The sequence below is a fragment of the Macrobrachium nipponense genome, chromosome 10, assembly GCF_015104395.2.
Source record: "Macrobrachium nipponense isolate FS-2020 chromosome 10, ASM1510439v2, whole genome shotgun sequence".
NCBI classification, from domain to species: domain Eukaryota; kingdom Metazoa; phylum Arthropoda; class Malacostraca; order Decapoda; family Palaemonidae; genus Macrobrachium; species Macrobrachium nipponense.
In genome coordinates, this window is record NC_087204.1 from 68292236 (window position 1) to 68319633 (window position 27398).

At 43.2% G+C, this 27398-nt stretch overlaps 2 protein-coding genes across 3 annotated transcripts in view; one reads left to right on the forward strand and one right to left on the reverse strand.

Moving 5' to 3' along the window:
* The window catches only part of LOC135223661 (carbohydrate sulfotransferase 11-like), a 119818-nt gene extending 92423 nt beyond the window's left edge, over positions 1 to 27395 (forward strand). For both annotated transcript variants that reach the window (XM_064262319.1, XM_064262320.1), the window contains one exon: positions 25144 to 27395. In XM_064262319.1, coding sequence (XP_064118389.1) covers positions 25144 to 25674 — 531 coding nt within the window. In that variant the 3' untranslated portion in view covers positions 25675 to 27395. The remainder of the gene's footprint in view (positions 1 to 25143) is intronic.
* The window catches only part of LOC135223660 (DNA topoisomerase 3-beta-1-like), a gene marked incomplete at its 5' end in the record, with an annotated part of 174629 nt that continues 172930 nt past the window's right edge, over positions 25700 to 27398 (reverse strand). The window contains 2 exon segments of the mRNA XM_064262318.1: positions 25700 to 26167; positions 26396 to 26501. Coding sequence (XP_064118388.1) covers positions 25952 to 26167; positions 26396 to 26501 — 322 coding nt within the window.

Genomic DNA, 27398 nt, shown 5'->3' on the forward strand with positions numbered 1-27398 from the left:
GTCAGCATGCCCAGATACTTTAACCTCTGCTTGGGTGTGAGATCTGATTTCACAAAGTTGATCACCACTCAAAGGCCATGACAAAACTAAAGAAGATGATCTCTGTCCTGAAACAACTGCAGCAACGCTTGCAGGCATCATCCAGGTACCCCAAAAGACATATCCTGCACAAATGGGCCCAAGCTGAGATCAGTGTGAAAAATGTGAGTGAACACACAGGGAATTGTTGATAATGCAAAACAAAGTACCCTGAACTGGAACACCAACCCTCCAAGGATAAAGACTGATGGCTGGGTATTTGAAAATAAGCATCTTTCAAATCCACTGAAGCATGAAGTTACCTCTCTGATGGAATCGAGTACTGTATGCACCATTTCCATCTTGAGCGAGCGAACCGGTTCATGGGAGAGAGGTCGATGACCGGTCTCCAGATGCCTGTCACCTTCTCCACTAAGAACAAATAACTGTAAAACCTGAAGACCAATCTTTCACAACTTCTACAGTGCCTTCCTTGAGCATTGCATTCCCCTCTTCCCAAAGGGCGAGGGCCTAGGAAGTCTGGGACTTCCTCTGACATGATGAGGAAGGGTCAGTCTGACCTGAAGATCAGGTTACAGTGCCATGCAAAGACCCACAGGTCTTGGTCACTGCCTTGTGAACAAGCAATGTACATATTTTGTTCTCAACAAGTAGCCTGTCCACTGCAGCCTCCACCTCTTCTCTAGTAAACAGGGAGGTGGAACCCACTATATACTGGTTTGTTCCTGAGTGCCAGTGTCATCTCGGACCTCCTGACAAACCTTGAGATTTCAGACAACAAAGCATCTCAACTCTTCAGGACTAGGTTCGCCCCCAGGTCTGCCATCTGTGTGCAAGGTAGGTGATGGCCCTACCTCCAGACAACATCAGTCTCCTAAATGCAGTCTTCTCCAGGTGTACAGGAACCCATGATCTTGGACACCACCAATGACCAGAGATCTATCCATAAGACTCTGGAAGGCTGCCATGACAGTAGATTCCAGTGCTACTGCCTCCACTTGTGAGAGGGAGACCCCCCAGCAACAGACCAGAACACAGATGAGTTAAGTTCGCGTCCACCTGTTTGGTAGGTATTGGACTCTCAAAGGAATGTAGTATTTCCTCTGATGAGCTAGAGGTGAAGGAAGCTCTTGTTAGAGTGACTAATCTGAGGGGAATTCTCTTGCAAAGAAACCAGAGAATTTGTTTGGTCCAAGACTTGACCAAGGCAAGCCCATAGAGACCCTGGGTTCTTTCTGGGTCCCCCAATGACTCAATGGCTGATAAACAGTCTGCAGGAAAAGCCAAGTTCTCTTCCTCAAGATCATTATAATACCATATCATACTAATGATCTTCAATAAGTGTAACTCATGGGTGTTAAGTCCTTGAGTATACAACCCTTGGGTCCCTCCAGGTCCCATTCTTCCTGAGTCACTCCTTCTGCAGAAGAGGGATGAATGCCAGAGCCCCCTTATACGAGCTAGGATGGGATTGAGAATAGTCCTGGTCCCAAGCCTATACCTGTTTGGCTCCCAGAAAACCCTGAGGAAGTGGAAGGAATAGGTAAGGAGTTGAAAGTACCCTTGCTCAGCCTGTCAAATATATCTGTTTGGCTCCCGGAAAACCCTGAGGAGGTGGAAGGAATAGGTAAGGGGTCTAAAGCACCATTGCTCAGCCTGTCAAAGACCAAATCCCAGCAAGTGAGCGAGACCATGGGTGGTCATCAGTCTGCAGGGACGATGTCTTCACAGGTCATGGAGAGCAGTTCCACTCATGTAAACGTGAGCTAGGAATGTCCTCTTGCCTTGCCCAGATGACTGTGTCAGCAGGGCTGAGCCACCATCCTGGGACTCCAGGGCCACTCTCTTTGAAGAGTGGGAGGAGGGTGGGGGAACAACTGCATACTCTCTGCTCACCTTCTCTCACTGGGCTGTCTGCGCATCTGGCCCAGGGTACATGGACCAGGAACCCTCACCGGACTGGGTAAGTGAATTACTGTGACCAGTGCCAGTGCACTGTGGGTCTCAGAACCCCAGGTAGCCATCTGTAGAAGGAGGCTGACTGCTGGAAGCCCTACAAGACTTCCCATGGGCAGGCGAGGCAACCTTCTTCCTTTTCCTATTTTTCATCTTCTTGCCGAGAGTGGTTTTGGACAGTAACGTGTGGAGGAGGACATCACTCAGCGATGAAGGTGACAGCAGCACCTGGGGGAACATCACTGAATGGATGTGTGGGATTACCAAGGATGTGGTGGTTGCCCTCGAGCCAGTGGATACTGTAACCATAGAAGTCATCACAGTTACAGTCAAAGCAGCAACAGGAAGGCCTTGCACAGCTTCAAGTGATCAATAAGACCAGTCACACTTGGCTCCCTGAGAGGTCTAAGGTCAGGGCCAGAGCTCCCAAAGTCCCTTGGGTTCCACAGCACATGCAAAGGTCGAGTTAGGTGAGGCAGTCTACTCATTGCATTGAGAACAAGCGTTCCCCTGTAGACAACTCTGAGTGAAGTGAAACTGCTGGAAAGGAACCAGGCTGGTCGTCTTTCTCCCCAACTGGCAGCTCTCTACTGATGTAGCAATAGGAGTCAGAGGAAGGGGAAACTGCTCCCTTATGAGTGGTGACAGCACATGGAATTTTGACTGGGAGCAAGAAGGAAGCAGAGAGCATCCTCAGTGTCATTGGTGGAATATTGCACTACGATGACACCAAAGAAACTTTCTTCTCTCTCTTCTTCTTTCTGGCAAACTTTACTTAGGGTTCAGAAGGCCAGACCTGGCACTCTGAACAAGGGCTAGATTGGTTAGTCATGCCTACAGCATGATACACACAAGGAATGAGGACCTAACTCAACAGAGGAGAGGAACTATTTACAAGGCCTGTCCTTCCCTAGATAGTGCTGAAGGGCTAGCGGCTTCCTCTCTAAAGGTGGCTTTTGTAATTAAAGGGTCTGCATAATCTATTATATCAAACACAATATCAATAAAGCAAGCAACAGAAAAAAGCATGAAAGCAAATGACAGTCGGGCAGAGTGCAGTGGACATCTTCCCTCAGCGGCAGCCGTAAGCAGTGGAGTGCAGACTGACAAGTGGGCGGGGTTCCCCTGTACCATCGGTAGTTAACTTCTTTGTCTGCACTCCTACATAAAAAAGTGAAAAATTTTCTAAGACAATTTGTATTTTTCATAGCTACAAACCTTCCATCTTAACAACAGGATCATTTCTGGGTTCGACCTATGTCGGCCGGTGAAATGGTCCTGTAGCACGCATTTCTTAGTATAAATAGATTTTAAATATACCAGAGAAAAAGCTAAAATGGAATGCTGAAGTTACTACTTTCAGCTCGAACACCCAAGGGCATTGGTATAAGCACTAGGGCGAGTGGAGGCCACTATCACAGGACTTCTGCCAATTAGAAGATTCCTTTCAAAGTCCCTCACAAGGGAAGAGCCGTTACAAGGACTACCACGTATACTTTCTGCTCGCTACTACTACCACCCACGCCCGCCATCTTCATTCCTGTTATTAGCGCATTGCTTTCTGCACTTGTCTTTCGTTGCTCCCCGTTGTGTGCTTTTTGTCGACGCTATGTCTGCTTCTGAGCTTCCAGCTTCCTCATCCAAGTTGAGTATTCCATTTTACGTTTTGGTTTTGTGTGGTCACGATGCATTCCCTTTTTAGCCCTTTTTTGGCCCTTAGTTCCCGCGAACCGGGGTGACACTCTTTCATCCGCCATCTTGGGTGCATCTTCAGACGTGTGCGTTCTTTCCCTTTGTTTGATTATGACTACATTTGCTTACGGTTTAGATTTTACTATTTTTTCATATTCCCGTGCATTTTCATAACTCCTGCCATATCTGGAGTTCCGATTTTACGCTTTTCATTTATACAACGTAGGCTCTAACACGCTCCTGACGTCCTTTGGGTTGTTAATTTATTGTTTATTTCACCCTCTAGCCTTTGGCTTTCTCCTCAGTCCCTCAGGAGCGTGTTCGTTCCCCTTCCTACGTATTCTTTATTATATATTATTATATGTGTATAGTGTATTGGGCTTCCAGTTAGCCTATTGTATGCTACCATTGTAGAAAGGGCGATTCCTCTTTCTCTCGCGATTTTATGCATGCATGCTTTATTGTTTTTCCGATGTTAGCCAGATATGCACTCGATTTTATGCACATTTATGATTTTCATATCACTGTGAGGTTGGAAGTTTTGCTCTCCTTCCCTGGCTTACCCACCAGGCCTAGGCTAGGTTTTGGAAGGTAGGCCAGGTGACCCTACCCTATAGGCCCTCCATTATCACCCCATGCCTGCGCTATGGTGCTCGCTGGGAGGACGATCCAGGATAGATAGTCCCTCTCTTGTCATGTTTGTTGGGCCTAAACCCTCCCTACCTGACCAGATCGAAATTTCGATTTTGGAGGGTTTTGTTGGGTTCCTACTGTCCATGTCATGACGTCCTTGGAGGCCTAACTAGCCTACCTGACCGGATCCATACCGATCTCGGAGGGTTAGGCTAGGTCCCTGCTGGGTATACCCTTTTTCACCTTATTGTCCCCTTTGCAATTCTTCCAGTGATGCCTCATTATTATATTATTATTATTATATTGTTATATTATTATTTTATGTTTATTGTGTGGTTTTGTTGTGTATTGCCTTGGCCTTGCCTCCTTTAGGGTGCCAGTTGGCCTACCGCGCTCCTATCCCCTTTAGTAGTAGGCTAGTACAGCTTCCCGTAAGGTGGTGGTCACTGATCGGTTGCTGTGGCCAGGCGTTCACTACTTATCCACTCCCCTAGACCACCTCGCCCCCCCCCCCCACCCCGGTCCTGTCCGGCGCTGCCTACTAGCTCGCAGTGCAAGTAGTCCTACCGATGAACGACCGCTAGAGTATCCTACCTTCCAATGGGGGAGGGATAGGTTAGGGGGGAGCGATTACTTGTGTTTGGTGTAATCTCCCTTTTATGTCTCCGGACTCACATATCCACTGGTCAGGTGTGGTCTACTATCACACCAGCCAGCAGGCTACGCACCGGATTATAAGTTTTTACTGCTCCGCCGCTCATTTGTCTCTTCTCCCTGTTGTCTCCGGCCCCCACTCACGTGGGGACGGATTTGGGATCAGAGTTGCGTTTCTAGTCACCTTAGAATCACTTCTCTCCCTCCGATGCGTTCAGGTTCAGGCCAAGGTCTTACCCTTTCCCCCTGTTCCGCTTGTATCAGCCCCTCTCCGTCGGTGTTACTTTATGATAACGGGATTATGAGACTCCGGAGTAGGCAAGCCTTTAAGGAATTACACCAGATTTATATGTTATTCATATGTATCGTTAACTCTGTAGATATATCTCCGGACCTGTAGGGTTCCGACGTAGCATGGTCTACCATCACACTCGCCAGGTAAAAGATACCGGACTTTATTATACCATAGTTCCGTCGCTCAGTTTTCCGTCTTCTTTGCTATCACTGTCCCCCATTTCGGTGGGGACGGTAAGGGGTTCAGATATGTGATTACGTTAATTAGTTGCCTTTCTGATTTGGTACGGTCAGATTCAGGATTAGGTCTTACCTTCTCTCTCTGTTCGTCTTGTATCAAACCCCATACACTGGTTATAGCTTTACTACCCCTGAGACGGACTCCGGAGCAGGCAGAGACACCCAGAGCTTTTTCTTTTATTCATTCAGTGAGTTGAAATCATTTAATGAGTTAAAATCATGAACCGATATTTCCTTTATGAATCAAATATCTGGTTAACCCTTAAACACCGAAGCGGTAAAAAAAAAATTGTCTCCCGTGTGCCGGAGGTGTTTCAGAGTGAGTGCGGAAGCGGAAAAAATATTTTTTTCAAAAAATCACAGCGCACTTAGTTTTCAAGATTAAGAGTTCATTTTTGGCTCCTTTTTTTGTCATTGGCTGAAGTTTAGTATGCAACCATCAGAAATGAAAAAATTATCATTATCATATATAAATAATGCGATATATGATAGCGCAAAAACGAAATTTCATATATAATTGTATTCAAATCGCGCTGTGTGCAAAACGGTTAAAGGTAACAAGTTACATTTTCTTTCGTTGTAATGTACACTAAATTGCGATCATTTTGGTATATAACACATTGTAAAACGATAAAAGCAACACAGAAAATATTATGACAAAATAATGCATGAATTCATAACGCGCGGACGTAAACAAATATTTTTTTCAAAAATTCACCATAAATCTAAATATTGTCCTAGAGACTTCCAATTTTTTTCAAAATGAAGACAAATGATTGGATATTACTATACTGTAAGAGTATTAGCTTACAATTGCAGTTTTCGACCATATCTGACGAGTTAAAGTTGACCGAATGTCAAATTTTTTTATATATATAGTTTTTATATGCAATTATTTCGGAAATAAGAAAAGCTACAACCTTCAAATATTTTTCATTTTATTCTACATGAAATTGCGCACATTTTCATATATAAAACTCTATGAAATGCCTAATATGAAACGGAGCAAATATTCCGAGAATGGGACGTACGCATTTCGGAGATTTGTGGCGGAGAATCCGCGCGCGGAGGGAAGGAAAGATTTTTTTTTAAATTCACCATAAATCTAAATACTTTGCTAGAGACTTCAAATTTGTTTCAAGATGAAGATAAATGACTGAATATTACTAGACTGTAAGAGTTTTAGCTTACAATTGCGTTTTTCGACCATTTCGGTAGAGTCAAAGTTGACCAAAGGTTGAAATTTTGGCAATTATCGTTATTTATATGAAAATATCTCAACACTGATAAAAGCTACAATCATGAGTATTTTATTGTTGTATTCTACATAAAAATGCGCACATTTTCATACATAATACTTCATGTAAAGGCTAATTTACAACGGTACGAAAATTATGTCAAAGTGACGAAATAATTTCCAAGATGTGTCACAGATACTTTTTAGTGCGGCAAGAAAGAAATTCGCGCTTGCGCGCCTGCGTAACGATTGTAAACAAAACAACACCTTGATCCGTGAACTCCCAGCATCCCCCAAGGCGCGTGATTCAAAAGTTTTAGGCTGGTAGGCCTATAAGTATTTTTCGCGAATTTTCAAAAAAACTTTTGTAAGTCGACGTAAAATACGTCCAGTCGGCACACGAGAGACAAAAAATGTCGACGTAAAATACGTCCAGTCGGCAGTAAAGGGTTAAAGAGCATGCTCCTGCCGGAGTTAACTCCGGCGCTTTACTTATAATACTCATTTGACCTTTCAACTTACAGATGGTCCGCTGCCAAGTAGAGGGTTGCTCCGCCACCCTCATCAAGCCGTATGGACATGTGGTCTGCAGGTCCCATGCGAACTACACCATCCAGCTGGAGGACTACCTGGTCTGGCACCCGGATCCCTGCACTGTGTGTTACGAGATGGTTGCTATCATCTCTGATGAGTCTTTAAGTAACGTTCTCACCTTGTCATTTCCGTGAAATTTCTGCTATACGCCAACCTTATGAAATTTCTTTGATTCGCAGTCCCCTGGATGGGATACTAATTCAAAAACTTTTACAAGCTAGTTTGGCGCTCTGGACGGAGACCAGAGCGTCCCTGAAGTTCTGGGTGCAGGGATTCGGCAGGAACGCCAAGAAAGGGCAGCCCTACGTGCTGTCTGAGAGTCTGTGCTCCCTGCTGTACCCGGGAGCCATGGCTTCGACAGCTGTTCCTGCGTCAGTGGCGGATCCCATCATCGAGGGCATCCGTCTGGAGACGCTACCCCTTCTGGAGGACCAAGAAGGATTTTGTGACCTGGTGGCGGAGGAGGTTGCAGCCATCAGCCTCCACCACGAACCGATGGCCACCGAGGATCAGGAGGTAGTTAGGGAGGTAAGTGAGGCAGGTAGTCTCCCCTTTAGCCCCACTCCTTCTTCTTCCCCTTCCTTCCAGGGCTTTTCTTCTAAGTTCGCCCCTTCTTGGAATAGATCAGCCTCGGTCATTCCTAAAGTGAAGGTTTGGAAGACGAGATCCCTTCCGAAGGGATCCAAACCTGCTCTGGCGGGTTCTGCTATGTCGTCCTCGGCCCCCAAGCCGTCGACCTCTACTCCCAAACCTCCCTCTTCCAAGGTTTCTCCCCCTCCCAAGGGGTCGAGAGCCAAGACCTCCAGAGCTAAGCCGACGGAGTCTGGCTTTGACCAGGAGGCGTTTGCTAATCCTCTTATGATGAAGATGAGCGAAGCAGTAGATACTAAGCTTGAGTCAGTGCCCACTCGACTTGCTTCAGGCCTGGAGACCTTGGGTCAGTCTAAACTGTCCCTGACCCAGAGGATCAGAGCCCAGGAGGAATTAGTGTCTGGAATCCTCCAGTCCGGGACCTTGGCACAGACCGTGACAGTACTGGATGCGTCAAAGCTGCCGCCATTTGACAACAGCAACCCGTGGCGGTTAACTTTGCATGCTCCATATTCAGATGGGAAACTGACGATTGAAGGTTGCGGAACCCGACTGGTAGAAGACTTTGAGTTCTTCCCGGAGGGCCTCCAGTTTCCGTTCCCGGGTTATGCTAGGCTAGCAGAACATGCGCTAGTCAGGGTAGACAAGGTCCTGAAAGAGACCGTCATCTACCCTAGGGACCAGGCTCAGGCTGCATGGGTTCACGCCCTTACAGAATGGGAATGTGTCAATACAAAGTCAACACCTCATAAAGGTAGCTTCACAATGTTTGTGACCCCGCGAGGAGTTCCGTCTCCTTGCACTTCAAAAGTTGCAGAATTGACTCTACAGGCAGCGGTAGAGGATAAGCCCTTACCTCTATTAAAAGAGACAGAGGCTACCTCCTTACTCTTCCCCGGAGATGTAGAGTTTTGGACTTACACTCCGGCTATGTTCATGGTGGGCAAACTCGACCCGGAGTGTGCCTCCACCCTGTTCGCCGAGAAGCTACATAGAATTTTGGACCCCTTAGTCAAGGCGGAATTCGAAGCTAGATGCAGACTGAGTAGGTCGATTAACTCAGTCACCTCGGCTGAGTTGATCTCTACGACGTTCCCCAATGAGGCTCTTTTTCGAGTCCACGCGAAGTCTCTATTGCAGGCCTTCCAGTCGGACCTGTATGACTTTATTGTGGCTAGGCGAGCCTGCAGGAAGCATGTCTTTGCGAATGCTTCCATAAGGCACGAGCAGAACAAACTGATAAAGTCTTCAATCTGGGGTGCCAGCCTGTTCCCTGAAGATGCGGTCAACAACGTCTTCAGTGAGGGGGCTAGAGCCAACCAGAATCTTCATGTCCGTTGGGGACTTCCTTTCAAAAGGAAGTTTGACACCCCTGGACCCCAATCCAGACCTAGGAAGAGGCCAAGGAAATTCCATCCTTACTAGCCCTCTCATCCTCAGACGGTTGTCCAGGCGGTCCCTGTCTCCCAGGTTGGTAAGCCTTCAACATCCAAGGCTCAACAACAGCAGCAGTTTGTTTTGGTCCAGACTCCTCCGGCCCAACAACCCTCAACCTCCACACCCTTGGTGACCTCAGCCTTCAACGCCTCCTTCGAGTCGCGAGGAGCATTTCGCGGCTACAGTAGGCATGCTGGAAATAGCAGAGCCAGAGGTGCCTTCCAGCAAAGAAGTGGCTCTAGAGGCAGGGGTTTCAGGGGAGGCAGAGGAAGTAGAACTGCAACCAACATGTGAGAGCCCGCAGGTGGGCGGGAGACTATATCTCTTCCGGGACCATTGGACCTTCAGTCCGTGGGCCCACAGCATTGTTTCGAAAGGTCTAGGGTGGAAATGGGAGAAAGGGCCTCCTCCATCAGTCAGTTTTCACCAGACTCCAACGACGGACCTGCTAGAATATGCCAAAGATCTCCTCCAAAAGAAGGCAATAAAGAAAGTCAAACGCCTAAAGTTTCAGGGACGTCTGTTCAGTGTACCAAAGAAGGACTTGGACAAATGAAGAGTGATTCTGGACTTGTCCCGTCTCAACTCATACATTCAATGCGACAAGTTCCGCATGCTGACCGTCTCACAGTTGCGGACCTTACATCCCCGTGGGCCCGTCACCACCTCTATAGATCTTACAGACGCTTACTATCGTGTTCCCATAGCAAGAAATTTCTCTCCGTACCTAGGCTTCAAGCTAGGAAAACAGGCTTACTCATTCAGAGTCATGCCATTCGGGCTCAACATAGCGCCCAGAATATTCACCAAATTAGGAAAGACGATAGTTCAAGAACTAAGAGCTCAAGGGGTAATGTTAGTAGCTTACCTAGACAACTGGCTCATTTGGACAACCAACGACGAGGAGTGTTGCAAAGCAACAGCCAAAGTAATAGAATTTCTAGAGTATCTGGGTTTCCAGATAAACAAGGAAAAATCTCGGCTCGTTCCCGCTTCCCGCTTTCAATGGCTGGGAATACAATGGGACCTGAACTCACACAAACTATCTCTCTCACCCAAGAAGGTCAGAGAGATAGCGAAGGCTACGAGACAGTTTCTCAAAAACAAAAAGGTTTCTCGTCGTACCCAAGAGAGAATTCTAGGTTCACTGCAATTTGCCTCGATAACAGACGTCCTGTTAAAAGCCAGGCTGAAGGATATCAATCTAGTCTGGCGAAAGAGAGCCATCGTCAAATTCAGAGACAAGATCTCTCTAATTCCACCAATATTGAAGAAAAGGCTCCGTCCATGGACGGAACGCCGGAGTCTTTCCAAGTCAGTGCCACTGCAATTTCCTCCGCCATCTCTGACAGTCCATACGGACACCTCTCTGAGCGGTTGGGGGTGTTACTCACAATACAAGAAGTTCAAGGAACGTGGTCGAAGATGTTCCGCCAGTTCCACATCAATGTCCTAGAATCAATGGTAATTTTTCTGACTTTAAAAGGCCTGGCTCCAGCCAAAAACGTTCATATAAGGTTAGTCTCGGACAGCGCAGTGATAGTCCATTGTATAAACAGAGGAGGCTCCAGGTCGAGCAAAGTAAACCATGTAATGATTGCGATTTTCTCGTTAGGGACGAAAAATCATTGGCACCTGTCAGCTACTCATCTGGCAGGAGTGAGAGATGTCATCGCAGACTCACTATCCAGGACGACTCCGCTGGAGTCGAGTGGTCCCTGGACACAAAGTCATTCCGCTGGATTTGCAATCAAATCCCGGACATTTCAAGTAGACCTGTTCGCCACGGAGTCCAATCACAAACTTCCGTGTTACATAGCTCCCATCCTGGACCCTCTAGATTTTTCAGCTTGGCTTTAACATTGATTTGACTGATTCGTACTTCTCTTCAATTCCGCAAGCATGTGCCCGTCTGAGGCCAGTAGACCGCCCTCATACAGTCTCCTGGTTTTTAAATGACGTACTTAAATTAGCCTCAGACACTGACAATGATTCATGCACATATATAACCCTTCTCAGGAAAACATTATTCTTAATGAGTCTGGCGTCAGGCGCCAGAATATCTGAACTGTCGGCTCTCTCTAGAGACCCAAACCACGTCAAATTCCTTCCGTCGGGTGAAGTGCTACTATCCCCGGATCGGAAATTCTTGGCCAAGAAAGAAGACCCACAAAACAGATGGGCTCCCTGGAAAATTGTTCCTCTTACACAAGACACATCATTGTGTCCTGTCATCACTCTTAAATCCTATCTGGACAGGACTTCCAAAAAGTCTTCAGGTCCCCTTTTTATTAGAGAAAAAGGCAGTAAAATTTCCTTGAAAGGTATTAGACAACAAATCCTTTATTTTATTAAACTCCAATCCGGATTCAGTTCTGCACGTCCATGATATCCGAGCAGTGGCTACCTCGATTAACTATTTTCACAATATGAACTTCGAGGACCTGAAGAAATATACGGGTTGGAAATATCCGGCAGTATTTAAACGCCACTATCTCAAGAATCTAGAGGCCCTTAAATTCTCAGCAGTGGCTGCAGGGACCATAGTCTCCCCTGAGATGACCGAGTCCTAAAACTCTATTTTCTATTGCTCGTTCTGCCTAGCCCCTCCTTTTTTCTTTGATACTCACTCCTTCCTACCTGCCTTGCTCGTATTCCCTACCAATCTTCCCCCCCATGGTGCCGGGCTGGTTTGCATGCCATTCCGTTGCCGGACTTGTATATAGCATTGGGAACCACCTTTTGTATTCCTCACCTGTTTTGCACATACTTACCTATATGTATATAGTCATATTGCTTCATATGCCATTCCATTGTATTATTACTTTATTTTTAGTTATTAAGTCTTAATTTTAAGTCTTAATTTTAAGAATTCAGATAAGTTTGTCTGTTTCTTTCACGGCTTATCAAATCTATTCTTTAAGTGAACTTTAAGTTTCATTATTCCTTATATTCATTTTGTGTTGAATCTTTCAAGCTTGGATGGCAATTCTCTGATACTATTTCACCGGCCGACACAGGTCGAACCCAGAAAAGGGATTTTGACGAAGGAAAAATCTATTTCTGGGGGAAGACCTGTGTCGCCCGGTGAAATGGTCCTGTAGCCCGCATTTCTTAGTATAAATAGATTCTAAATATACCAGAGAAAAAGCGAAAATGGAATGCTGAAGTTACTACCTTCAGCTCGAACACCCAAGGGCGTCAGTATAAGCACTAGGGCGAGTGGAGGCCACTATCACAGGACTTTTGCCAATTAGAAGATTCCTTTCAAAGTCCCTCACAAGGGAAGAGCCGTTACAAGGACTACCACTTATACCTTTCGCTCGCTACTACTACCACCCATGCCCACCATCTTCATTCTTGGAATATGCACCCAAGCTTGGACTGGCTACAGGGTGGGGACCAGGAAAAAGAGGGACGGGTTCACCGGGCGACACAGGTCTTCCCCCAGAAATAGATTTTTCCTTCGTCAAAATCCCTATTCTAGCGCCTAGCTGGATCTGGTTAAATCACAGATGAAAGCAAGGAATCTTGTGAGATCTGGCAACGCGTGTGTATATAGGGTGAAGAGTGGTCAAGGACCACGCACCCATGCCACAGCGTCAAGTCTTTCTTGAACCGCCTGGAAGAGAGTTGCGGTTGACCTCTCTCGGTCTTTACCCGGTTCATTGCCCATTTTTGCTTGTGTTTGAGTGTGTGTGTGTGCTGTTATTATGCCTTCTTCTGCCCCTGCTCAGCCTCATCAACATGTGTGCCCCAATACTTCAGGTTTTCCGTGTTCTTGTTTTTTGGGCTTTGTCTTCGACTGATCCACACATCACTTGCAGTGGGTGCTGTTCTAATGTTTGTACAATAACGACAGAATGCCCTGCGTGGCCTAGAGTGCAGTGGAAGTTATCTTATAGTAAGAGGGAGCATCGTAGAGTTTCTACTCTTTTTTTCGTGGGAGGGTTTTTCTTCTCCTCTTCTTGATGTTCGTCTCCTGCCGCTGTCACACCCCATGCTAGTGTCGTGCCTTTGTCCCCTTCCTTTTCTTCCATCAATTCATCGTTGGAAGTATCGGGAAACCCTCAGGCTGATTTATGGATTGTCGCCCCCTCTTCCTCTGGAGTTATTTGATTCCCGAGAGGGAGGAGGCTTTTTCATCAGTCTTTTATTTCAGATTCGGAGGCATCCAAAATGGCGGCGCTCTCGGGGAGGCTTGGGTTACGGGGTCCACCCTCCTTGGAGGGTTTGCTGACGCATTTCTTGGACGCTCGCTACCCCCCTACTCATGCTGTCCAGGCCCTCCCCCCTCCTCGTGGCCTTGTCTTTGTTGGTAGCCGAGGTCAGCCATATTGTATTGCTCTGCCAGTGACGATTGCTGGTTCTTCGAGTCAGAGGGAAGCAATGGCGTCAGCCCCACTATTGACGGGGTCAGCCATTTTGTATCCCTCTGCCAGTGGTGTCTGCTTCCCGTTCGGATCGAGGCGAAGTTGTGTAGGAATGAATACAAATTACTTTGAATTCGGTATTAGTTCCGACAGGAACATGGGCGTCCGCAACTTATTTTCCAAGGGGGGAAGCAAATCTTAATACATACATGGATAGTTTCTGGTATCAAGAAGACAAACACTTTTGACCATTTGAACTACAAAATACAGAACTTTACATTTTTTATATACTTATACAGGCAGTCTCCGATTATTGGCAGATTTGTTTATTGGCAATCTGGTTTTATGGGGCTTGTCTAGTGCAGAAAATCACCATAAAGTTCATGCGCCGATACGTACCTAACAGAGGTGCCATTAACTGCTTATTGGCGCCAAACTCTGGTTATCAGCGGCAGCCCCATAAATCGCCGATTTTTGGTTATCGGCGATTTTCATGTATCATCAAGATGTCAGAACCAAACCCCCCCATAACCCCGCCCACCCCCGATAACCGGGGACTGCCTGTATATATATTATTTTTCCAGGATTTTGGGAGCGGGGAAAGTACCCCCTGCCCCTATGTGTGGGCACCCATAGACAGGAATACAAACTTACACTTTCATAGATGATGCCTAACCAATAGGTGGGAGGCTGGGGTTGACCCCACCTGTACTCACCACGCCTTGGGGGAGGGGGGGGAGATTAAGAATGATCCTGTTGGTGAACCCTACCCTTGGGACTTCACTGCCATTATACCACCTACTGGGCTGCTACCACTGGGCGCCCACAGTGAATGTGTCCAAGTGTTCATAGAAAGATGTGAAAGTTGACTGCCTCTTCCACATTCTCACCTTTAGACAGAATGGTTCTTCTTGTATGCAACTGAGGAGTCTATACCCCTTATGTCATGGGCTTTAGTTCTTAGTAGGGGAAGTTCATTGTCTTCTGTGGCAGTGTATGCCCAGGAGATGGTGTTCTTGGAGATCTCCCTCTTCTCACACCTGGTACTTATGAAAAGTCTTCTGCAAACGGGTCTGTGAAGAGCTGTATGCTTCAGATATTTCCGCTAAGGTCTGACTGGGAATAGACCCATCTTGTCTTTACCTCCCACAACAGTCTTTTAATGAAGGGATGGTGAACCATTCGGATTTTAGGTCTGGCATTGCAGAATTCTGGGTCTTCCCCATGTAGTCAGGACTTATACTAGACAGATGGATGACCACTCCTCTGTGCGTGTGCATGATGTACAACAGTGCATGTAACTCTCCCACTCTCTTGGCGTCTTCAATGTCAGCTCCAATATGTGACCCCTGAGGGGTTTGAATGGGGTCCTCCTTAGGAAAGAGAGTACCTTGGAAACATCCCATCAGGAGACCTGAATTCCCATGGGGGCAATTCTTCTTGAAGTGTTTGATGACAGTGGATTTCCCAGGCATTTGGAAGGTCTGTCCCCCTAGGCATGAACACATGAGACAAGGCAGCTCTGTAGCCTTTCATCACAGTGATGGAAGGGTTTTCTCCTCCCGTGGATATACCAGGAAATCCACTACCTCTCTCACAATGGTTTTGCATGGATTGTACCCTCTTGTGACACCAATTGCAGAAGACCACCCAATTGGCCTGGTACACTCAGGTAGATCAGGCTCATAAAGGCTCATGGAATGCTTTACCAAACCACTCTGAAAAGCCCCTCTTTTATATGAGTTGATAGTCTCCAACTGTGACGATGGAGGGATCATACCGTTGATGGTACCCCTATTGTGCTCCTGAACCAGGAGGTTGGGGCTTTGGGAAGTTGTCTTGGGACGACTACTAAGAGGTGGAGTAGGTCTGTGTACCACTCTGCCTATAGCCACGGGGGTGCCACCAAAATCATCCAGAGTCCCTGGGAAATGAAGAACCTGCTGATGGCCTTCCTCAGCTGACTGAATGGCAGGAAGGCATATACATTATATCCATGTTGTCCCAAGGGTGTTGGAAGGTATCCTGCAGTGCCACCTTCTAGTTGGGAACTGGGGATCAGTATAGGGGGAGCTTGGTGTTCCTTGCTGTGGTGAAAAGGCCAATCATTGGTCACTGCCACAGTTCCAACTAAGAGTCAGCCACTCTTTGGTATAGGGACCTCTCAATTTCTACTACCTGATCCACCCTGCTTAGCTGGTGCAACCCCTGGCTCCCAGAAATCCCCCAAGGAGGGAACATGGGAGGGATTGCAAGCACCCTTGCCCAATCGGAGATCAAAGCCCTGCCAGGTGAACAAGGACAAAGGTGGTTGTCAACTCACAGTGACGACACCCGGAAAGGTTGGGGAGAGCTGTCCAGCTCACACAAACATGGGAAGGGGCTGTCCTACAAGTGTGCTCCAGTCTTCTTAGAAGCCATGGCTATATATATATCATATATCTATAATAGAATATATATATTATATATATATATATAATTATATATATATATCTATATATATATATATATATATATATATATATATATATATTATATATATATATATATATATTGGTATTTTTTGGTAAGCAAAAAACTAACATTCTAGTGATATTCAATCATTTACCTTCATTTTGCAACAAACAGGAAGTCTCTAGCACAATATTCCAATTTATGGTGAATTTTTGAAAAAACTTTCCTTCCCTCTGTGTGCGGTAACTCGGCTTAAAATCTTAGAAATGCTTGAGTCACTTTGTCGTAATTTTCCCACCATTTTATATTGGGCCTTACATAAAGTGTTATGCATAAAAATCTGTGCAATTTCAGTCTAATATATATATATATATATATATATATATATATATATATATATATATATATATATATATTGGTATTTTTTGGTAAGCAAAAAACTAATATTCTAGTGATATTCAATCATTAGCTGAGTTGGCTGGGGTCCAACAACTGTGTTGCCCTCTTAGGATCATGTAAACTCACTCACTCTCTCTCTCTCTCTCTCTCTCTCTCTCTCTTTTACTGAGATGAGAGAATTTCTATGGTACATGTGTATGTTTATTAATATTTTCGCATAATAATAATAGTAATACAACTAATTTCAAAATTCATATGTGATAGTATTTTAAAGAGTACAATAATATATCCATTTCAGTCTTTTAAATAAGGATAACCCTCTCTCTCTCTCTCTCTTTTGCCACACGAGATACTAGTATGTCCTAGTGGTAACTCTCGCCCTCTGTTTGAGCTGGAAATGTATGTATAAGTATATTTTTAAGGACATTACTACATTTTATGGTAAAATAATAATATACAGCACTAGTTGACAAATAATATTAAGTTTAATGAGATTAAACAGTAACAATAACATCTCTTTCTCTCTCTTATATATATTTATTTGTTTTGTAGTGTAAATAAATGATTTACCTTATAACTCATTTTCAAATATTAATAAGATTAATTAAAAATAGCAATTCCCAGTCTTTTTATGTACTTGGAGGAAGGTGGGCGGGGATGTAAATGACAGTTTGATATACGAATTGGCGGAGGGAAAGGAGTCGGAGTTACTCTCTCTCTCTCTCTCTCTCTCCATTATTATTCTCTATGTCTCAGAAATAATTCATAATTTCACTCTTGACGTCAGATACATGATGTTGCCATTCAATGCTCTCTCTCTCTCTCTCTTCTCTCTCTCTCTCTCTCTGTTATTGGCTGTAGGTATATATTTTTAATGGTAAAATGTTTAAGATGACTTTGAAATGATATTAATAATATAACCTCAAAGATTAATGCAGTAATAGGTTAGTAATTTTATGCGTATTTGAAGTAGGATGTTATTTAAGGTATACATTTGGTATCTGAACTTTCAAGATAGGCAGTTATAAGCATTTTTAGCGGTAGTTTTAACTATTCGCGGGTTTTAACTATTCACGGGGGTGTCTGGTACACATCCCCCGCGAATACAGGGGGAACACTGTAAATACACACACACACATATATATATATATATATATATATATATATATATATATATATATATATATATATATATATATGAAATATTAAATTTTTATTCTGGTACAAATACATAACTAAAAAGAATGCTGGTGAAAAACTTTTCTTTTGCAGAAAACAAAATAATATACAAAACACTAATAAATACAGATATATCAAAACTTGTAATAAATATAAAACTAAATATAAAATCAATGCAGAATACTCACTCGTAAGCCTGACTCTTCCTTCTATTACTGTTTTCTCCCTCCTCCATTGAAGAGTCTTGCATTTTTTCCTCTCGACATTACAAGGTAAAGGTGGAGGAGGGAGACGCGCACCTTTATTGCCGACGGGCCGCCCTTCAGCGGTCCCCTGTGCCCTCCATTGTCCCTTGGGTAGGCGCACTCCAATATATGACCGCAGTGTGTACGGTACTTGCGGTCACACTCCCCAAACCTGCAAAGTGCTACCTTGCAGGTGAGACAGACGTACCGGGTGTCTCTTCTGCCATTCATATGGCACACCCGGCACCGTTTCTGCCTGCGCCCTTCTAGGAGCTCCAGTGTGTGATCCCCTGTCTGCAGCCGACACACAGGGTCCACTATCCAACAGGAAGTCAAAATCTGAGAGCGGGCGGGATCATCAAGGGCGGTGGCAGCAGCAGGGGCGGCGGCAGCAGCAGGGGCTGTGGCAATAAGGGGGGCAGCAGCAGCAGCAGGAGCAGGACAACTGAGGTTGGCCCTCCTAAGATCTGCCCTTTCCTCTAGGGGCAGATCTGGAGCTCGGGGCAGGGGCCCAGTGATGGAAGGCCACTCATCAGGATTGAAGCTTATGAGGGCAATCCCGGCCACCTCGAGAAACTGGATGTGGGACAACCTCCGGAGGTCGGAATTGTACCCACAGCAGAGGATGTAGGCATTCTGGAGGGCCAACTGAAGTATGTATTTGAGGAGCTTCTGTGTCCACCTCCTGGTTCTTCTGGCAAAGGGATAATACTGGATGAGTTGATCAAAGAGATCAACTCCTCCCATGTGTCTGTTGCCTGTTGTAGTGCCCAATGACAGTAGGCTGCTGGGCACAAAACTCCTCATACGTAACTCGGCCCTGCAGACGTGTCTTCTTCCGCTGCACGATCTCTTCTTGGATGGGCTCATGACTCGTTGTAATCATGGGCACGAGTCGGATCCCCTTCCAACAGATGACAGAGACTTCTCCCTTCCGCTGCCACTCTGTTTCTCCTCTTGCCAGATGTTCCGGCTGGCTAGCAAACCTCTTGAGGACATTCGGGGCCCACGCACCAATCGAAGGGTACCACTGACGTGCACACCTGCTTCATACAGTTCCTGGGCCAGGGATACCGAGTTATTATAATTATCCATATAAAAGTGGTATCCCTGGTTACGGAAACAATCCACAAGACCAAAGACAGTGTCACGCAGTTTGGAGAAGACCCCGGAATACACAGAGAAGTCCACGAAGTATCCAGTGTTGGACTCCATAATAAAAAAACATTTTACACCACATTTCTTTGGCTTCTTGGGGTTGTACACTTTTATACTAAGATGTCCTTTATAAGGCATCATCCCCTCATCCAAAGAAAGGTTCTTTGTAGGAACCACGAGAAACTGGCATCGTTCACGAATGCACTCCAACACTGGGCGGACTAAGATGAGGCAGTCGGGGTTATTCTGGGGTATGGCCCTTCAGTTGAAGGCGTTGAAATACCTGTCCAACGCCAGGAAACTATCACGGGCCATAACGTCGGGCACACATTGAGCGTACTTGAAGGAAAATTCTGCCTCCAATATTGCCTGATGTCGGCAGCAGGCATCATTCCCCAAAAAATGTGGAGCCTCAAAAAATGCACCATGTCCGTGAGGTTGCAGCCCCGCCAGCGATATGACAACGTCGTCCGCAGTTCGTCACGGCAGTACCGAGCGCATTCCGTTGTCTCTGCAACCAGGTATTCCAGCAATTCCCACGTCAGGAACAGCTGAATGAACCCCATAGCAGTGAGAGAAACAGGTACGGTCATTCCAGGTGCTGCTGTGAATGGGTACATGTTAGGTTGGGTGGGGTCCTCCGACCACCCCTCATCACTTTCGGACATATGGCCTTCATTTAGGCTGCCGCGACGTTGCGACCGTGTGCGTGCGTGCGTGCGTGCTCCAGCATGGCTTCGCACTCCCACCCCCCACTGGCCCATCTCCCTCACTTTCGCCCTCGCTCTCTGTTTCGTCCCCAACAACAAAACTCCTCCTCCTCCTCAGACTCTCCCTCATATTCAGTAAAACCACTAAACTCCAACTCACTTTCAGGCTGTGACTCCCATACGGACATTGGGGACAAATATTCGTCATCACTTACATCGGGCGTGATGTCCTCGTCACTGGATGACCAACTGCCATAAAAATGAGGGCTTACGAGCTTCTCTCGATCGAGCTCCAACAAGTACTTCCAAATGTCTATGAATACCCCTCAGGACACCTCGATGCTTCCTAGGGGTTGTAAAAGGCACACGATGTGGTCCTTGGACACTTTTGGCCACACAAGGCCACACAAGGCCACACAACACGGTGTTGGGAAGCTGGGTCACCTTGGGTGCTTGGTCCCTCTCCAGAATCCAAGCCCAAAACTTGCCTCACACGATACCTACCGACAGGCAATATGCACCTTTCATGCTCCTGACGATGTTGGGACATCTCTGTGAACGTCCTGTTACGTCACAAATACTTTAGCACTCGCAAAAGTTCTGCAAAACACAAATGTGGCAAGAGATCGCTCTTCGATGACACGTCACTGATGCTTGCTGGTGCGAGAATGCAATTCGCGCATGCACGGCTGGGTAACGCTTTTAAACAAAACAACAGCTTGGTCCGTGAACGCCCAGCATCTCTCAAGGTGCATGATTTAAAATTTTTCGCAAATTAGGCCTATAACTATTTATCCATGAATATTTAAAAAAACTTTTTGTAGTCGACGTATCGTATATCAATTAAGCACCCGACAGACAATTTTAGTTGACGTATAATACGTCTAGTTGGCGTTTAAGGGTTAATACCATTAACCAAAAACAAGCTAAAGGATGCAGCTGACCCTGGCAATTATCGCCCGATTGCAATCAGTGTGATTGTGTCAAAGATAATTGAGTTGGTTCTTTAAATGAAAGTTCTCCCTTTTCTATACACCACTGACAACCAGTTCTGATTTAAAGGAAACCACTCAACTGACACCTGCATCTACATCCTGAAAGAACTGCTGAACCATTACCTATCCTTAGCCTCTCCTCTCTTCCTATGTTTTGTAGATGTGAGAAAAGCATCTAACCTCTTCTTGAAGCTGCAAAAGAAGCACACCCCTATATTTAACTGGCATTTTATATTGCTGGTTCTTCACAAAGCAATTCTGTGTCAAGTGGGGTAATGTATTGTCGTACACCTTTGGCTTTCTCAATGGACTTCAGCAACGGGGCTTTCTCTCTCCATACCAGTTTAATTCGTAAACAGATGCCCTGAATGTCAAACTGAACTCACTCCCAATTGTATGCACTGTCAATGAAACAACAATTAAGGTTTGTTACGCCAACAATAGGGTTCTGATTTCCCCATCAGTGCAATTTTTCAAGCGACTAATTGACACTTGCCACCAATATGCAGAGGAGGAATTTGATATCTTATACAACAAAACCAAAACCCAGTGCAAGTTGCTGCTCCCAAGATTGCAGAATCACAAAATTTCCTTGGAAATCATTGACTGGAATTTGTGCATGAATTTCTGTATTTGGGTCACATTATCACGGATGACCTACATGAAATGGCAGACATAGAACAGAGCCTACGTAAACTATATGCAACTGGCAATATGGTTGCAAGGAAATTTGCTTTCTGTCACTAAGACATGAAACTGCTGCTCTTTTTCTCGTACTGTTACAGTACAGTAATACTGCCCCAAGCCTCAACTTAACCCCATCACCCCCCAAGCCCCAAGAAGTAACAGCATGTTTTCCTTTTAAATGTGCTATCATAAATATATGAAATTTCTCAGTAGTATTACGCTTCTTGATCCTTTTCTGTCTACTAGCTACCAGTGATGATGAGATAAACAAACAGTTGTGTGAGCATATAGTTTTTGCTGAAATATCTTTCTCACGTGGCTTCAAAAAACACAAAATAGTTTAAAATAAAAAACCTCAGCTTATTAGACTCGCATCGCTTGCCAAAAAGTTTTTGCCCCCGCCAACAAAAATCTGAAATGACGCCCCTGAGGCGAAGTTAGGTTCCAGACCCCTTGCACAAGGGGAATTTTGACATAAGTTTGGCACAGTCTCTAAAAAAGTTAATAAATGCTTACTTCTAGAGTTTGAACACTATATATGACCCTAATCATGCTCCCTAATTACAGGCAGTCCCCAGCTTAGGAAGGGTTCGGCTTACGACGTTCCAAGGTTACAACGCTTTTCAGTTATATTTATCAGACATTATTTCCAGGTTTACGACAAGTTCCATGGTTACAACGCCTACAACACTCATCTAGCAGAAGAAATATGACTCCAAAAATGCAAAATAATCAATATTTGGAGGTTTTTTGATGAAAAATGCAATAAGAATGCAGTTTACATAGTTTTTAATGCACCCAAAGCATTAAAAGTAAGGTTTTCTTAGGATTTTTGATGATGTTCTGGCTTACGACGATTTTCGGCTTACAATGCGTCTCAAGAACGGAACCGTGTTGTAACACGGGGACTGCCTGTATTAAGCTAACTTTTAAATATAATCAAAGTTACTGTAATTTCATTTAAAAGTTGGCTTAATACCTTACCCTTAAAAAAAAAAAATAAATAAATGGTTGGTAAAAATATAAGTGTGTCAAGCGGACAACACATTTCTCTCTTCTATCCCGTTTGACCAACTGATCTATTTTTACTAGTCTTCTCAACCACTTTTAAGAAATACTTCATTCTGTCTCTTTCTCTTTGTTCTGAAATTCCTTTTCATGAACAAACGGTGCTTTTTATTTGGACTAATACAACTCATAGTTATGTGTCTGTGTTTTAGAACAGTGTATATACAGTTCTTGAAAATTATCTGCTGCTAACTACAAATGAGAAAGAGAGAGAGAGAGAGAGAGAGAGAGAGAGAGAGAGAGAGAGAGAGAGAGAGAAAAAAAAGTTGTCCTTAGATAAGTATAATGCTAACTTAAAAATGAAATTAAAGTTACTGGAATTTCATTTAAAATTTAGCTTAAAACATTACCCTTAAAAAAAGAAATAAATGTTGGTAAAAATATAAGTTTGTGTAAAGATTACATACATACAGCGAGAGAGAGGGAGAGAGAATTATATAAAAATCATTGACCGCTAATCGGCAACACTCCCCCGTCCTGTCACGTTACTTGACATATTTGACAGCTCTGGAATTTGAGCTTCCAGTGGAGTTAAAAAGAATTATAAAGGGAAAGAATTTTTTATACGCATCATTTTGAAATGACAGTTATATTATTATTATGACTATTATTTATACTAGTTATTTAAAAATATTAATAAATATATCATGTCCAGAAAAATTGTCTCATCTTGGTGGGAGAGAGAGAGAGAGAGAGAGAGAGAGAGAGAGAGAGAGAGAGAGAGAGAGAGAGAGAGAATTATTTTTATTATTTTTTAATGTTATTCAATTTACACATAAAAGCTTGAAAACTTTTAAATTACATAAAAAATTAAACAATCATTTTTGCAGGGTTTCTCCAGGATTTGAAAATATTGTGTTTGCATTCACGTCTGTGAAATACTCGGGTATGATAATTAGTTAGATTCCAATGAAAAGTTTGCACTATTGTAAATTCACACAACTCAAATCGTATAAAACTGAGGTATTACTGTATATGGGTGTTCCCTTTGGACAAACTATATGCAAGAAACAATGAGACGTATCACTGTTGTTCACAATGACATTCTGCAACACTTCACAAACACTCCTTGCTACCACTCAGCCACACAGATAGTCACAGAAAACCACTTAGATAATTTAAAAATCATTGTAAGGTGAACAATGTCCAGTCTGATCAGCTGACTGAGAAATAGCAGCAATTCATTCATACAAAGCATCCTAAGCAATGGGCAAGCAGAAGATCTAAAGTGTCATCAGCAGAATCTGTCATTATATTTCCAGTACGTATAGTTTTGCTATTATCAATTTTCATATTTAGCCTCATAGATTTGACTACTGTAACCACTAAGGTCCCTAGCTAGAATTTAATTATATGTAATTTGATCAATAATTCTTATCATGTTTAATTTAACTACTGTTCCCAATACTATTGCTGTTATTGCCATTATTATGAATACGTACTCTCTTTTATACTTCTTCAGCAACTGTGTGGATTTTGCCGATTTATCATTTTTTATCATATCTCAGTGTACCTAGATTTTGTATGATACGTATTGTTGATACTACTTTATATATTCCATGTATATGAAAATTTATTATTATTATTATTATTATATTATATATTATTACAGGCAGTCCAGGTTATCGGCGGGGGTTCCATTCAAAGCAAAAACCGCCCTTAACCGAAACTTGGCAATTTATGGCACTTATAGTGCAGATAACCAGTTAACAGCACCTCTAGTTATGTATGTTACAGCACCATAATTCTATTAAGCACAGATAACTGGAACTCGGAGTGTTATGGTACCATAAATCGCCAATTAATGGTGCTAAACAAGCACCATAAAATCAGATCTCCATTAACAGAGTCTGCTGTCACGGTATACCACACAATGAGTGATGGTTAACCTCAATGAAGGAGAGAAACCGAATACATGGTCTGTCCTTCCCTGGACAGCACCTAAACCCTGCGGTTTCCTTTCCAAAAATAGCTAGTGATTGAGGGGTTTGTATATATAACAACTAAACCACAAAATTATTTCAAACAAAAAATGCAAAAACAGAGGGCAGAAGGGAGTTGGGCAAAGAAGCCCAGAGACATCTTCGCATGATGGCAGCTGAAAGCAAAGTGGAGTGCAGACAAACCCAGGGCTTCCCCAACTACTGTTGGTAGTTAATGATCTTGTTTGAATGTTAAATGGCCACCGTGCTTGCAAGCAAAATCCTATGTAAAGAACGAAGGTTTGTATTTGTGAAGGCATAAATTAAAATTATATAGTGCAATCAAAAGTTGAATATTACTTAGCCCATAGGTGGTTAGCAGAAATTGAGTGTGAAGCACCACAGACAAGCTTTACAAAGGTCCAGAGATCTTACGATTTCTTTTAACTTTCTTGACAGAATTATGAATATCAATAAGCTATCTCACAGAATCATTTAAACAACATTGTATCAAATTAGCATTTATAGAATGTATCTGAACACACTTAAGAGATGCAATTCTAAACTTTTACTGTTTATATTTCAGATCTCCACTCTCCAAAAAAAGCTACTTACCTACTCCAAAATTATAGTTGTAAGAAATCCTTATGAACGCCTTATCTCAGCCTTTAGGGACAAGTTTGAAGGAAAAGGCAGCACACATTATAAAAAAAATTATGCTTACCACATAATGAAAAATTACCGTAAAAATATCAATACATCTGAAATTCCAGTATCAGGAGATGGCCTTACTTTTTCTGAATTTGTAACTTACATCATAAACTTATCAAGAAGTAATTACGACGAGCACTGGAAATCTTATGCCGACAGCTGCTATCCATGTGGTATTCACTATGATGTCATTGCAAAATATGAGACAATGGCAGAAGATTCAAAGAGGTTTCTTAACCTTATAAAGGCTCCATCCAATCTCCACTTTCCAAAATATGCACCAACCAATACTTCCAAACTTATAAGTTCCTATATGGCCAAACTGTCCACCCATCAAAGAAAGGCTCTTTATTCTGTTTATGAAAAAGATTTTAAAATGTTTCAATACAATGAAATTAGAACTTAAATGATGGAAAAAATAAACAGCAATATACATATCAAAATATTTAATGGAAACAGTAAACAAGCAATTACAATATTTGCAAATGACTTATAAAACACTAGAGAGCCTAAACAAAATAAAATAAAATCTTTAGTCTCCTATGTAAAACCTGATCATCATATGCTATGGACCACCTATAATTTCCTAAATTTTATAGTATTCATAAATACTATTGCTACACTTACTGCACACTTATATTACAAAGAAATATAAATAGACATTTAATAGACTACAATGAAAGCTATCTACGTCCCCTTCCACCTCCCCGTCCTCGGCTGCCTCTTCCACCTCCTCTCCCACCTCTAGGACCTCCTCTACCACGTCCCCCTCTTCCTCTCCCTCTACCACGCCCACTTTCCTGAGAAGCTCTATGCTTTTCAACGAGAGGAGTGAGAGTGCAGCTGCAGAAAATACATCCAGTTGCAGTCAACTGTCCATCCTTGAGCTTGCTTTTGCCCTAAAAATAAAATTTGCACTAGCATTAAAATGGTGAGGGAAATATTTCTATAAAACATATTGTCTAGTATTTCATCAAAAGTTGTTACTAATAACTTACTGATAGTGAGAAAAAACAAGACATTTTATTAAACAGATTATTGATAAACTAAGTAGAAGAAAAACCTCTAACTAAATAATATGAAGTACATAATTAAGAGATGATTATGTGAACCTAATTTTTCATTACCTCTCTGTATTCCACAGTAACACACTGTGATCCACAGTCGTCACAAACATCTTCCAGCACCTGCACTCTACTGGCTTTATCAAATAAGTTGATAATAACATCACACCTGGTAAAACAACAACAAAAAAATTCAATGCAAGTGAGTGTAGACAATAAAATGGCTACTTCACATTCTACAAAGATAAATGTTCTTTTGAGTCAATACATAGGGATTCCTGTAAGGGTAGTGGATTATACCAAAATCCATCAAACCTTTGAAAAATACATCTCAAAACTTTCAAAACACCTTTTTTTTTTCTTTACAACAATAACAGCATCAAAGCAACTAACTGCAGTATTCAAGTGTTAGGGCTTTAATGTTTCTTCATAAATGACAAATGCACACACACAACCACACTGGTCTTCATGTAATGAATAATACAGGTCTTTTTTTCAGCTAAGAGCATGGCATAGGTGACCACATTTCTAGTAGCTTTTCCTCATCACTGGTGACAGTGATTTTATACATATCGTGCCTTCCAAAAAGATACTGAAAAATCTAAAACAAAGTCTCCATATCAGAACTTACCACCAGCCACTACCTGGTGATCATCTGTAGACCTCTGAACACTGACAATGACAAGTATGTTGCCAATATCACAGCTTATCTAATGTTTTGAAATCTTTCTGATAAATTTTTTTATAGGCCTAGTATATCAAACAACTTCAATATGCTAATTTTTATGTAACTTTAAGGTTAATTTCATCAGAAGTGAAGCAAATTTTGTTATAAGCCTTTTGGGTATTAAATAACATTACCTATAAAAAGAGATTATTCTGTTCCAGTGTCATGAGGAAAACTACTAAAAAAAGACTCTTAACTGTTACAAGTACTAGAAAGTTTTGACAGTTACGAGTACTAGCAAGGAACATAACCAATCTTGTGTAACACAAAATAAATTAGCAACATCTAATAATAAGTTTTAATGTAAAATTATCATCAATAAATAATTCAACCAGACCA